Genomic DNA, 14,556 nt, shown 5'->3' with positions numbered 1-14,556 from the left:
TTACAACAAAGTAATAACTTCTAAATCTAGTTTTTCCTACCAGAATCTATCCCCTCAGCACATATTCCATAAAAGGACGTCACTGTCTCTAATAAGTACTTATAAAAATGGAATCACTTTGGGTTTTCTTATAGCATTCTATCTACCAGTCAAAGTAACTCTCTGTGATACACTGAATGTATCAATCTTTTACTTCTGTGGAGGAAGAAAGTCTCCCAACGTTCTAGGAAAGCCCTTTCCTTTTGTGCAGGATCGCCATCATTCCTTTTAAAATGAATCTGTCAGAAACAGGAAGGTTGTTCATTGAATCTCAATGGACACATTTTCCATCTCAAGTAACAGAGACTGGATTTTCAGGTCTCTGATTCCTGGCCTGTGCACACGCACATGCATGTGTGTGTGTGTGTGTGTGTGTGTGTGTTGCAGAAGGTTGGGGCTGGGGCTGAAAGTTTGTGTGGCTCATTAGTTGTGTTTTCCAGCCTTAGTATCAGAATTCACTGAAGCATGGTGAGCAGGTAAAAAAGATGTTGCTTTCTCAGCTCATTGTAAAAGGACTCAAGCATCTTTATAGAAAATACTGCAAGGTGAGAGCCAAAAAATGCTTACCTTAATACAAACCACAAAATGATGTTTCATGGGGGAATATTTTCGTGTAGAGCCATTCCTACTGGAAAAAAGACAGGTTGATTATTTTTAGATAATGTGTTCTGAAAATGCCACCTGTTGCGCAAGAATAGTAATGCCATTGGAAGGTTATCCTCAAGTGCAAACAAAACAAAAAGAATGAAACATCATAAACAAAAACAAAAACGCTGGAACAAACATCGACCACAAAATACACATTCGATTGTGAGCCTCAAATGTTATTTGGGTGGGGAAAGAACAATGAAGGGATGCAGACTGATGTCACATTCTCTGTGGGCACAGCTGGTGGCGGCATCTCCGTCTCCTCTGTCCTTTAGAACTTGAGTGGCACTTCTCATTTTTCCCATGACGTGGGTTCCTACCAGCCCCGGACTCCATGTTCACTTAGGGTTCTAGAAACATGGCCGAGGAAAGCTTACCCGATTTGGTCCTTTAGAGAGCCTGGATTTTATTCTTTTTTCTTTGTCTGTATTCGGGCATAGGACTGCCTCGTGTGTATCAGTTTATACTTGTGTTTATTGTATCATTGCATTTGGTAAGATTTTTTCTAACGAAAGGTCTCAGAGCTTAGCAAGGATTTGTGTGGCATTTCACCGGGAGTTGGGCTATCAGCATTTGAAACGATACTGGGTTTGTTTTCATATTGTAAGAGTGGATGAGCTCATGATATCTGAAACCTATTCCGTTCTATTCATTGACCTCAAGAGATGAACATAACACATCGCTTTTTGAGGGCTGACTACGCGCCAGACATTTTGCTAAATGCTTCACTTCTGTTCATTCATCTTCACAGCTGTCTTAGGCGATTGTGACTGTTAGTATCGCCATTTTTCAGATGAAGAAACTGAGGCACCAGAGTCAGGAAGTAGTTTGTACAGGTCACCCTGCTAGGAAGTGGGGGTGGGGGGTGCAGGATTCGGCTTTAGAGAGTCTGGCTGCAAAATCTCCCTGCAAACTTTACCCTGTCGGTCTCAGGCTTGCCCTGTACCTGGGCAGATACGTTTGTGTTTCGTGTGTAAACCATGAAGGGTTAGCTCCTCGAAGAAAAAATGGCTCCTGTGATTTGCATACATCAGGACATGATAGTTGCTTTAGACAATGCACTAATATGTCCTTCCTCACTTAAATGTCCTCTGTGTTCAGGAAGGAGGCTTCAGAGTAGGAGTCCCAGCCCTGTCAGGGTGGCCTCCAGATATGTTAAAAACCCGATGATTTCTTGCCATCGCTGCCATTCTCACTCTGGTCCAAGCCCCCGTGTATTTTGTCAGGATGGGTGCCATGGGCCCTGAAAAGCTCTCCCTGCCCACCCGAGCCTCCTCCTGTCTGTTCTCGGTCAGGGCAGCTCGCAATCCCATCACTTCTCCACTCAGAACCTTCCAAAGGCTGCCGGTGTCACTCAGAACAAAACACAAAGCCCTTCCAAGAGCCTGTGTCACCACCACCCCCACCCCCCACCCCCGCCCCCCACCCCGTCCCAGCCCCTCCCCCTCCTCCTACCATTGGCCTCCCTGCTGTCCCTTAGGCACACTCTCCCTGGGCACAGCCCGTCTCAGGACCTTTGCACATAGCGGTCCCTCTCCCCGAAATGCTCCTCCTCCCCCAGATATTTATCCGACCCCTGATAGAACCCCAAAGTGTCCCCACCCAGGGGCTCTCTCCCTTCCGGCATTATTTTTCTCCTCAGTGCTTATAAAGACCTGATATGCGATACATTTTACTAATCTCTTAGTTCATTTTCCGTCTCTGAATACCAGAGTGAACATTTTATTATTTTTATTCGGCTTCGGTTCCTATTGTATCACTGGAAGCCAGAAGCCTGTGGGCGTTCAATAAGTATTTGTTGACTAAATGAATGCATTGTGCAGTTGTTTCAGAGAATTAAATGAACTAACATATGGAAATAATTTCAAAAATTGCTTAGCATGAAATTAGTGTTTAATAAATGTCAGGTATTCATAAAATAATAATATTATAGCTATTGAATGAATGATGAATTAAAAATTAGAGGCTATTACTTTATCATGCAGTGGAAAGAGGATAATCAAGTTATAAATGCTTTAAATATCCTAACTTGAATTTGCAGTAGAAGCTAGAGGAAGTGGTCCAGGACATCATTGGTGTTCCCTTTTCCTATTACCTGGAAGGAGAGCTAGACCTCACACTTCCCTGAGCAGGGAATGGTCCCCAGGCCTCGCTGCAGTTTGGAATCACCTAGGGATCCTTTCAAAGTTGACCCTGCCTCACACCCCCAGATGTTCTGATGTGATTGGTCTGGAGGGAAACCTGGGCATTAGGACTTTTGAATCCTCCCCAGGTGATTCTGATGTGCAGCCAAGGTTGGGAACCAGTGCTCGAAGCTTTCCAGACTGGCAGTGGCATGGGGAAAAGCCTTCCCCAGTCCCTTCCTACACTCAGAATGGAAAGTTCGGCCAACCAGGGTTCAGTTCTCTATTCTGCAACACAGGTGACCGTGAGCCGGTCACTTCACTTCTACAACCTGCTTCATTTAGAATATGTCTTCTGTGGATTATGGTGCAAATTAATAGCTCAGGGCCAGCCCCTAAAACTGTGGGTATCCCCTTCCCTTTTTTTCTGTTATTCTATCTGGGCATAACAGGAGAGCCCCATTGCCAAAGGTAGCTCAAGAACAGCATGCTCAGAGGGATGCCTGGGTGGCTCAGTCAGTTAAGCGTCTGCCTTTGGCTCGGGTCATGATGCCAGGGTCCTGGGATTGAGTCCCGCATCGGGCTCCTTGCTCAGCGGGGAGTCTGCTTCTCCCTCTGCCTGCTGCTCCCACCTCCCTTCATCCCGAGCATGTTGCCCACCCTGGTAGCCACGTCTAACCTCTGGGTCCAGACAAACATCTGCAACTTCACAGAAGACCACCCCTCCCTTTTGACCCTAAAACACGGCTGCTCTGAGCCTGCACACGTCTAGAATGGTGGTGGGACGTTGGGGATGGGACACCACCAGGGCCAGCTTCTTGGGTGTGTGACCCAGTCAGTCACTCAGGGAGGGCCCTGAGCTGGGTTTCACATTCTGCTATCTTGAAGTTATGAATTATGTTTGGGTGAGGGGTCCTGCATTTTGATTTTTCACTGTCGGTGCAAATTAGGTAGCTGGTCAAGCTAGGAGACCTGGTGTGAGTTGCACCTGGCTTACCTCTGAGAAGCGTGTGACCTTGACCCAGTTACTCTTCCACGTTTGGCGTTTGCAGTGAGGCGGTCGTGGGGTCAAACTGCCGTTCCTGTGGGGTGTTCTGAAGATGAAATCGGGTAACAGATGAGTGTCAGCGTGTAGCGCATAACACGTTAGCTCTCAACTAATGCTTCTCTTTTTCTGAGCATTCCAGAATGCTAGCTGCTAAATCGAAGACGGTTCCTTTCTGATTAAAGGGGATTTTAAACTTTGATTTTCTTAGTCGGTGGTACAAGCCTAGAGGACAGATTCTGGAGGGTTTCCATTCATTCTTCTCAACTCTTATTAAGTACACAAAAGGACCACAGAATTCATCCTTCCCAGTCTTCTTTTTTTTTCCATTTGAACAATATGTTGTCCACATGGCATATAGAATAGCGTCTTTCGAGGTATTTCAAAATGATCTTCTTTTCCTTATTGAACATTAGAGAGCGAAAACATTGAATGAAGTCCACGTCATTGAAATAACAGTGCCTTACATTCCTTAAAGGAGGTTTCTGGCGTTCAAACTAATAACTCTCCCCTCACAAAAGGCTACCCTGGCTACTGTATGTGAGCGAAGCCTTCATTAAGAGTCCGGGGAGTTGGGTTTTGACCCGACGCTCTGGCATACAAGGCATGGGCCCCGAGGGCCAATAAGCCACTACTGACTTCAGCTTCCTTCCTGGGATAATGACGATAAGAACACCAGCCTGGCTCCATCATTCCCTGCTTGTGTTGTGCATCAAATGAGATATTTGCAGATGCATTTTGAAAATTTTTGAACCCCATATATATTTCAAGTTTAGATTATTTTTTTTTAAAGATTTTATTTATCCATATGACAGAGAGCATAAGTGGTGGGGAGGGGTAGAGGCGGAGGGAGAAGCAGGCTCCCCGCTGAGCAGGGAGCCCAATGCGGGGCTCAATCCCAGGACCCCGGGATCATGACCTGAGCTGAAGGCAGACACTTAACTGACTGAGCCACCCAGGCGCCCCTCAAGTTTAGATTATTGATAAAATTTCTGAAGTTAGGTGTGAACAAAGAGATTCATTTAAATCAGTTGAAAATCTCTCCAGAATATAAATGCCAGGAGTTCGTTTCTCATCTTTTTTGGAAAGGGGGAATGTGTTTGACACCAGGATAACCTATCACCACCACTATGATTCCCATCACTTCAATTTCTCGGGAGCCAGAAGCCTTACTGAATATCGGTAATCTTCCTGAGGCTCTTCCTCGGCATATCGGTTATAAATTGATAGTGCTCAACCAAGAATTCTCTCTTTCTCTACTTATTCATTCACTTACTGATTGCAAATCCGCTGTGCGACAGGTACTGTTCTAGGCAGCTGGGAATCAGCGGATGAAACGAAGTCCCTTGCCCTCATGGAGCTTACATTCTGGTGTGGCGAGCAAAACAATAACAAGAAGTATATTCTATAGGTCGTTATCAAGTGATTAGCGCTACAAGTAACAAAGTAGAGGAGGGTAAAGGGGATGTGGGTGTGGAGGAGCAGGCTTGCAGTGTATGTGGCCAGAGGGTCACACCTGAGCAGAGAGACTGGAGAGCAGGGAGGGGGAGCCACACACATAGCTGCGGGATCAGCATGCCAGCTTTGGGGAACAGCCAGTGCAAAGGCCTAAAGCAGAAGTGGGTCTGGTGTTTTCAAGGAATTCAGGAGGGCACGCAAGTAGCATGCCTGCGTGCCTTCCCACATCTTCCCCAAGCTCTCCCAAGCAGGGAATCGAAAGTTTGGAAACAAGAGGGAGAATGTGATTGCCAAGCCATTGCCAAATGCTTACACTAACGCCTCTTTTCCTTTGTGTGTGCTTTTCCCACAGTCACATGACACAGGGCATCCCATTTGACGACCCTCGGTTGGAGAGCTGCCAAATCCTTCCTCCGGCCCCTCGGAGGGTGGAGATGAGGAGGGACCCTGTGCTAGGATTTGGTTTCGTGGCCGGCAGTGAAAAGCCAGTAGTCGTTCGCTCCGTAACACCAGGTAAGCACCCGGCCCCGTCCCGGTCTCCTGGGGTCACTGGCCACACCCTGCCCCAGCGACTGTCGCTTAGTCCCAGAAGTTTCATACGGCTCTGCATCAGGCCGTGGAGACTCGCTGAGTTTTTCCAACATCTGGATAGAGTCAGACCACCAGAGGGACACAAAGGGCTCTGCAAACTGGGTTTCAGCTGCCGAATGCATCATATCATTTGACTTAGGAAAACACTGATCTTTCATTTGTAACCATGGAAATGACCTACTTCTTAAAGTATGAATGTACATCAAAAGAGGCAGGCACTGCACTTTATTTCAGTAAGTTCACGATAAAACCCCTTAGTGAACAACAGCAGAAAGGGGCACTGAAGTCACAGAAGGATTTTAGTTGTCTGAGCGCTTGGATTGTTTTTTTGAAGATGCACTCTTCTTTCCCCACTGGCCGCAGAATATAGTTGTCTACCCCGCTGCCGTTGAGCTGGACCAGGTCACTGACTTTGGCCAGCGGCATATTAGCAGAGATGACACTCAGAGCCTCGACAAGTGCTTGTACAGTTGACCTTCTTTATTGGGTTTAAGTGACAAGAGAGTTTCCCTCAAGTGGCTGTTACTTTTTCAGCCTGAGCCCCCAAATAAACACAGGGTGCTTCCAGCCTGCCATCTAGAGATAAATACAGCCGGCAGAGCCTAGCCTAGGTCAGCCGGTCTGTGCTCATCCGAAAGGCCCACAGGCCTGAGAAGTGACCGTCAGACAGCCTACTGAACTGGAGGGTAGTTCGTCATACAGTAATGGCTGACTGATCGACGATGGGGCAAATCCCTTAAATTCGACAGTATGAGCAGATGATTAATGTCCCCTGCCTCAGTCTTTCTCATTAGACTATAGAGATGGTCGACCGTCAACACGGTTGAACGTAATGCTCTAGGGTGCAATTGCCTGAAGTGCGCTGCCCTGGCCTTTCCAGAAACAAGGCTCTTTTAATGATTTCTTTCTTCATGATGTGTACTTATGAGCTTATTTTAATGGACTTGTATTGGATTTATTTTCACACAAAAGGAAATTGCCTTCCATACTCTTCCTCCTCAAGATTTGGCAAGTCAGGAACAGGGCTGAGGAGAACAGTCCTGTGGTAAGGAGCACAGCCTCTGGCAGCTGACTGCCCAGGTTTGATGGCTTTGGAGCTCGCCTCTGCCCCCCTATTAGGCTGTGCTTATATCTTGGTCATCCCAGACAAAGAGAAGGCACCAGAGTGACGTAGTCTCTGCCCCCAGGTTTGGCGGTAAAGGAGCTGAAATGAAGCTGGTACACTGATTTGAACTGTATTAAAATTTTAAAAACTCAAAAAAATAAATAAATAAAAGAGCACCAGCTTTACCTGCTTCTCATTCCAGAAATATTTATTGTTATTATTACTAAACTCTAAAATAGCTGGGCTGCTGAGTCTGCCGGTTAAGGAGAATAAAAGGCATCTAGTGAGTAGTAAAGATTTCAAAAGTTGATTGCATTTTCCATTATTTTGACATCATATGGCCCGGGGTAAGCCCTGTGAACACAGTCAACCACCTTACAGACTCGTACAGGGAAGAATCAGCTTCCTTTTCTCTCCCACCACTGACTCACCGCACAACTTCTTCCTTTTTGCTCAGCTTTTTATTTTATTAGCCGTAGGTCCGACCTCAGTTCTCTGTGTGGGATTGTTGAGCTTGACGCTACTGAGAATTGTATTCCTAAAATGAAAGAGATTTGTCGCCTGCTATGATAACAAAATAATACATATGCGTTGTAAAAAAACATACAACATAGATCGTATAGAGGAGAAAGCTAAAAAAAAACAGAATCGCCAGAGCTGCGACCACCCAGAGCGAACCGTTATTAATGTGTACATAGAAAAGACAAGTCCGTGCATGTGGGTGCGTATGCTCTGTGTCGTATGTACGAGCTATGTAATGTATGATAGGTGTGTGTGCACACATCTTTTCCTGAGTGCGGTGACATTGAGCATGCCGCTTTCTGATAGAGGGACGCTATAACATCTCTGGTTCTGAGATTCTCTTAAAGAGGAGTCCTTCCCAGAGCTGACGGGAGATCTGAGTGTTGTTGTAGATTTTCTTGTATTGCCTCATCGTTCCTTCAACCTCTTCCCTTCTTTGCCCTGGACTCTCCTTAGTCAGACAGTAACACCTAATCTTCGACGATTTTGAGAACAGGGGACAAAAGTGAGACAGGTCAAAGAGTACCGTTTCCAGTCATTTTTAGGTGTGAAAATACTGATCCAATAAACTGTGTCTTTCATAAAAATGACTCTGCTGAGGTCTCAGATGGTTTCTGTGGCCTGACCAGGTTTTCTATACTAGACACCCCAGCCTTCAGAGTATGGGGCGCGAGACAATTCTCCGAAGAGTGCCTCGGCGTCGTATTTTGGAAAGAACTATGTCTTGCTTCCTTCTGAAATTCTTGGTTTAAGTTGCTTGATTAAACAAGAACATTTCCATTTGGTCAAAAAGCATGGGTCAGATGTAAAAGTATGGCCTATTAATCTGCAAGTGGTTTTCCCAGGAAAGTAGTTAACATCCATCAGCCAATTCGTGCGAACGTTTTTCAGTATTTGATCAGCATCTGATTTCTAACCATTTGTTGGACTGAATTTGAGTGAGTGTTTGCAGATAATCCAATGGTTATATAAACTCTCTCAAGTGATTTTCAGAATTTCTTATGTGTGCAAACACTGAATCTCAGTTCCCATATCTTGAAATGAATATTTTTTTATCACTGATATGAGGAAATATTAAGGTTTTCCCTACTTTTTTACTACCCAGAAAGAAGATTCCTTTATGCTCCAGCTTCAGTGACACACATGCCAAGTGTCTGAGTGGGTGGGTGGGTGGGTGGGAAGCATCTGAATTACTTCGAGATCTCATCTCTGGCTGTGAAGTGTTCATTTCAATTACTAAATAAAGTAATCGCAATAATATTTGAAAGATCATGTTTCAGCTACACCTATGACCCAGTGACAGACCTGGAAATAAAATGAAAATTATAGTACCCTATCAGTATTTGGGAGGTAATTACATTAGACATGGAGATGGTTGAAATATTTACTTATAGGTTTAATTTAATACCGATGTATGCTTCATGCAGTTGTGGCTTTAAGTTTATGTGTCGGGAGACCTGGCAGTGACCGGTTTTTAAATTATAGGAGCAAGTTCAAAAGAGATGCCGGTCACCCTGAACTTGGCAGAGTCCACAGACCTACGCTGCGACCCGGTTCTACCCTTTAATTCAATTCTTGGACCTGTGTGAGCCTGGGGGATCTCATTATATGGAAGGGGTTTTAAGGGTCAGTGGGATTCTAGGCAAGGCAGCTAGCCCCTTGCCTGGTACCTAATAAATGCTCAACAAATATTAGCTCCCTACCTCCTTGCAAAAACCAATGGAAAAGACTATGGTGGACTGAGACAAACACAAGAGTCCTCTGTCATCTCGTGTGAGCACGGGCACACGCACCCAGGCTTGGTCCCTGCCATAGTCCCAGCCATAGAAATGACCAAACAGCCTCATCCCCCAGCTGACATGACTGTCTGTTGCTTCCTGAACAATCCCAGCTTTTGCTCTCCTTCCTTGCCCCCACCTTTTAGACAAGAATGAGGAAGATGCCCCCACATCTTGACCCCTCCCCGGAAGCACATAACACAGGCCCCATCGTGTCAGTCCTTCCTCTGATGTGCTTGCTGCCTCACGGTTCCCCACAGTAGGTGGCCTCCCTAGTTGTGCCAAGTAAATAAATGCAACTTTGTTCAAATCCAGGTGTGCCCAGGTGATGGCAGCTTTGGCCGCAGGCCGTCTACACAGCTGGTTGGCCATCCCTTTGGGGCAATACCCTTCTTTTGGGGGCTTCCATACTCAAAGTATATTCAGTTGACCAGCAGCGTACGGAGCCCCTGGGAGCTGGTGAGAAGTGCGTTACCTCACCCGTTGCTCCTCCAAATCTACTGAATCGGTCTGCAGGGTAACAAGGCCCCCAGGGTTGCGTGTGTCCATTAAAGTGTGAGCTCTCCTAGGCTGCTGTGTCTCAAGCCTGCCGGGGAAGTTCTAGAGAAATGCCGATGCCTGATTCCCACCTCCAAAGATTCTGATTTAATTGGCCGGGGTGTAGCCTGGGCCTCTGGAGTTTATCCAGAGCTCCCCAGTTCGTTCTTTCTCTCTCTCTCTTTTTTTTTTAATAAGCTCTACTTTCAACATGGGGCTTGAACTCATGACCCCGAGATCAAGATTCCTGTGCTCTACCGACCAAACCGGCCAGGCACCCCTCCCCAGGTCTTTCTAATGTGCCAGCAGGGTTGGGGTTTTGGCAGACAGCGCCAGGTGCTTACAATGAATGATGATGGGGCGAGGAGGACACGGATGGATTGGCCATGGTCTTCTCACCTGCGCTTCGCTCTCCTTTGTCTCCAGGTGGCCCCTCCGAAGGCAAGCTGATCCCGGGAGATCAGATCGTAATGATTAACGATGAGCCAGTCAGCGCTGCGCCAAGGGAGCGGGTCATCGACCTGGTCAGGTGCGTGACTCACTCCCCTGGGCCCCGTTCTGCTGCGAGGGCTGATACACAGGTTGGAGACCTCGTCCCATGAAGGAAGGGCTTCCTGTGAGCCAGTGTAGGGCAGTAACACGAGCCCACGCATTCACCTCGACGGTGCCGGCAACACCGACCTCTAACGTAAAAACGTGTGCCCCCTAAGCACGAAACACCCAGTCGCCCATTCTGTGTTAACAGCCAAGGTGCATATGCTTCGGCTGGAACGCTCTTTGGCTCCTACTTCCATTGCTATATCCAAAGGTTGCATTGTTTTCCCCTTCCAGAATTACTGACACATTGATATTGCCTAATCGAGGAGATCAAAATGCAATATCTGAATTCTGTATAAGTGATGAGTAATTTTATATAATCCCATGGATATGCAAACATAGAGTTCACTGATTTTTCATACTTGACTGAGTGATTCATTACTGAATTGTGAAAGCATCAACCAAAGCAAAAGGATAATTAGGTCAAAGCTATGACAGTTTAAAAATGTGCTTTTGGTTTATTGGCTTAGCTTGATCATAGATGTAAATAATTTGTTGTGTGATATTCTCAGTGGAGCACCAGAAAATCTGTTTTATGTGATGTTAAAGTATTATTCAAGAGATTCTTGAAGCTCACTGGAGTTCCTCTCCCACAGTGTACTTAGGGCAAAAAGGGGTCGTTAGAAGTTCGAAATGAAGCTATGTCTATTGTATGAGCAGATCCACTTGTGCTCCGGGGGTGTTAAGGGATAATGAGTGTGTGACACTTGTCTTTTATAAACTGATTTTTTTTTTTTCAAGCAAGACTGAAGCAGAAGCTAAAGCTATCAGAACATTTTAAACTGAGAAAGGGATCTTCTAACATTTATGTTCTTTCATTACAAAAAGTACATCTGCACTTTGAAAAGGCATTAAGTGGAGCGTTTCAGGGGTTTTCCAGAGAAAGTTTCTTTCCCAAGCTTTGTTCAGCTTCTGCTTCACAAAGAAACACTGGAGGGCCCTGCTTCCTTGGAAGGACTGGGAGAGGGGTAAGAAGACAGAGAAATAGAAATAGAGGAGGCTCACTTTTAGGGTGAGCAACATTTCCAGTTTGAGCCCAGCAAGGCCCACATCCTGGGAAACCTCTCAGTTCCAAAAGGGTTGGCCACTTTTCAGTGTAGACCCAACAGCATGGAGCCTTTGCAAATGGCTGGCCAAGTCCCCATGGGGCGTCCGCATCTCCCAAGGGTTCTTCCTCGTGAGCGGGCACTGAGGTTCGTGTCATACTCACCCTGCATCAGGAGTGAGACCTGGTGACACCTCCCATTTCCCTGGGGGCCAGGAATGCAAGAATCAGGGGTGACTCTGTATTGTCAAGCCCCGGGGAGGGAGCTGCAGCGTTACCATTTCGAGCCACTTCTCTCTTGAGATGCTTGTGGTTGTCAGCAGGGACAGACGTCATCCAGGCAGGCTCTAAGCCTTATGTAGGCCTGCGTCCTGGAGTGCCTTGTTCAGGCCTGATGGCAGGCCACACGCTTCTTTTTTTCTCCCCTGGGCACACCCCCTCTGCAATCAGTTCTGTCGATCTGTGTCCCCGGAGGATGGTAGAAGAACGAAGATATCCGTGTTTGGGTGTGCTGGGTCTGACTTGCTTCTTGTAGGACAGCGACACAGCACACACTGTCTGAAAGTGCCACCATTTCCCAGCAACCCTACTGGGGCATCTTGAGAGAGCTTTTCCAGAAAATCTTTTCCTTCTGCATTTAATGCATTTGGAAGAAAATGACCTCACCTTGAACAAAGTCTCTGGAGAACGTTCTATGTAACAGGGCGCAGCAAAGATGAGTTGACCAAATGAGCGACAGCTCGCAGTCCACATCCAGCCTTCCGCCTGCTTCTGCACAGCCCATGAGCTAAGAATGGTCTGTGCCATTTTTAAATGGCTGGGGGAAAAAATAAAAGAAGAATATTTTGTGACACATGGCAATCCATGTGAAATTCAGGGTCCAGAGTCCATAAATACTGTGCCAACGGTCACACGCAGCCATTTCTGTGTCATCTCAGAGTGTTTTCTCCCTCCAGTAGCAGAGCTGACTACTTGTGACCGACACCCATCTGGCCCTTGAGAGGAGAAGTTTGTCAACCCCTCTTGTAGGAGATATTGAAGTAACTAATGGCATTTTCGTTGGTGATTGCTGCAACATGCCCGCATTCTTGATCAGGAGGTTGTGGCATTTGACATGGAAAGCGTGTGTGCTTTTTAAACATCATGAAATCCTTCGGGTGCATAAAACTCCCGTTCACCTGTGGAGGCCAACCCCCGGGGTCAGAGGTCGCAGGGCAATAGGAGAGAGCCGAGGTCATCTTGCCAAACCACCTGCAGTTAGAGCCCCCTCTTGGCCAGCGGTGGCTGCTCCCCGACTGGCCCTGGCTGGTGACTCCCTTGGTATCATCGGTCCCTACAAGCCAGCTGTCCCATGAATTCTCTGGAGGCAGGAAAGGAGGGCATTCTGAGGAGCCACCCCACTGCCCAGTGCCATGCACAGGGGCCTGGCACCAGCAAGACCAGCTACCCTTCAGCACCCTTCGTGTGCTTAACCCCATCACAGAGGACAGGAAGTCACCTCTCCCCGGATCTCGGCCCTTCTGACAATGCCGAAGTTCCCTCTTTCGGCTCCTAATGTGGACTGGAGGAGGAAAGAGGGGGAGGAGGTGCTGGCTGGCAGTAGCAGATCACATTGTGCCTCTTCCCGGAAAGTTCTGGGGGGTCCCACTTGTTTGCAGCTCACTTTAGAATGTGGCCTGAGTCTCTTCGCTGCTGTCTCACTGATATGTGACAAGGACACAGTTTAAATCCGGAACATAGCTGGGTGTGGTGGAATTGGCTGACCTGGATCCTGAGTCCCATGAGAAAAGAGACCTTGTCTGTGTTGTCCCCTTCCGTGTCCCCATGACCTGCTCCAAAGCCGGGTGCATAGGAAGTGCTCAGTGACAATGTGTTGAGTGAGTGGGTGGACTCTGAGGAGCACTCTGTGAAACCTACCGATTTGCATGGTTTCCCCCAGCCCCTCCTTCAGCTCAACGTTCTGCGAGCGTGAGTGTCAGCTGAGGGGTCCACCTCTCAGGAAACCCTTGTTTATCAGGCAGCCACTGTGTATGCAGGACACAGAGCAAAGGCACCAGACACAGGGAGAGATGAGACAGCGCCCAGCGCTCAGGGAGCCGACAGTCCTCGCCACCATGACTAGTGATGCCTCTTCAAGTTGGACCTCCTCGAGATAGACAAGACCCCACATCGATCCCTTGGGGGAATTTTGTCAGATTCGAAGGGATGTTGCTAGTGAGAAAAGCACATTGGCCCTGGATGCCACTGAGATGGTGAACATGCCCCACAATCCTCAAGGCTGCTCCCTTTAATCTCCGTGCAATCCATTTTTCTGTATAAAAGTAACAAGGTGCTTTCTTTTTTTAACCAAAGAAAGCCTCATACAGTAACACGGTACAGTTCGCAGAGATGAAATGCAGTCGGTCGTGGAGTTCCTCTTGTGGCTGATACCTTCCAACTCACTACACCGGAATTTGGAAATAATGCATTTCTCACTAATGAAGAAGTTCAAGTATTAGAAAATCTTCCCGTGCCTTCCCATCAGCTTAGTCATCTGTCTGCCATATGTGTACTAACCTAAAAATGTAGCTCGCGTAACATCATCTCTGGGCTTCTCAGCCGATATGTGTTTTAATGTCTGTATCTTACACAAGATAAATTCCCTTTCTGTTTAATAAAATATCCCATTTTCTTTGCCACTAAGGAATTTGGGAAAACACTCATCATTTTAATAACCCTGTAAAATTCGCTCTTTAAAAATTGGCATCCATTCACTCGCCTAAATGGTTTAGTCTTGTTTTGTTCTTTTTTCTCCCACCATGGCATTTGCTTGCGGATCATTTTTTTTTTTCTTTCCAGATACATTTGTGTTTCTTTGTGGGTTATTTTTCTTATCATTTGGTTGCTCTGTGATAGAAAATTATTTATTTTTCTAGAGAAAATGAAGGAGTTTCTTGGAGACCAATTTACTACTATAGTAACCACATTTGGGTTTTTTCATGTATCCTCAGAAAGAGCTATAATTGCTGCACTGAAATTAGATGAGATCTGTTCATTTCACAGTTTTCTAAGTTCTTAACTCTCTCATA

The 14,556-nt window shown here is 46.6% G+C and overlaps 1 protein-coding gene across 14 annotated transcripts in view; it reads left to right on the top strand.

The window, feature by feature from the left end:
* FRMPD4 (FERM and PDZ domain containing 4) overlaps nucleotides 1–14,556 on the top strand; it is an 829,477-nt gene that overhangs the window by 735,265 nt on the left and 79,656 nt on the right. For all 14 annotated transcript variants that reach the window (XM_078064492.1, XM_078064493.1, XM_078064491.1 and 11 more), the window contains 2 exons: nucleotides 5,666–5,826; nucleotides 10,273–10,375. In XM_078064492.1, the coding sequence (XP_077920618.1) occupies nucleotides 5,666–5,826; nucleotides 10,273–10,375 (264 nt within the window). The remainder of the gene's footprint in view (nucleotides 1–5,665; nucleotides 5,827–10,272; nucleotides 10,376–14,556) is intronic.

This window comes from Halichoerus grypus, chromosome X, assembly GCF_964656455.1.
Source record: "Halichoerus grypus chromosome X, mHalGry1.hap1.1, whole genome shotgun sequence".
NCBI classification, from domain to species: Eukaryota; Metazoa; Chordata; class Mammalia; order Carnivora; family Phocidae; genus Halichoerus; species Halichoerus grypus.
The sequence above is the reverse complement of the archived record's forward strand: the minus strand, read 5'-3'. Positions and strand labels throughout refer to the sequence as shown.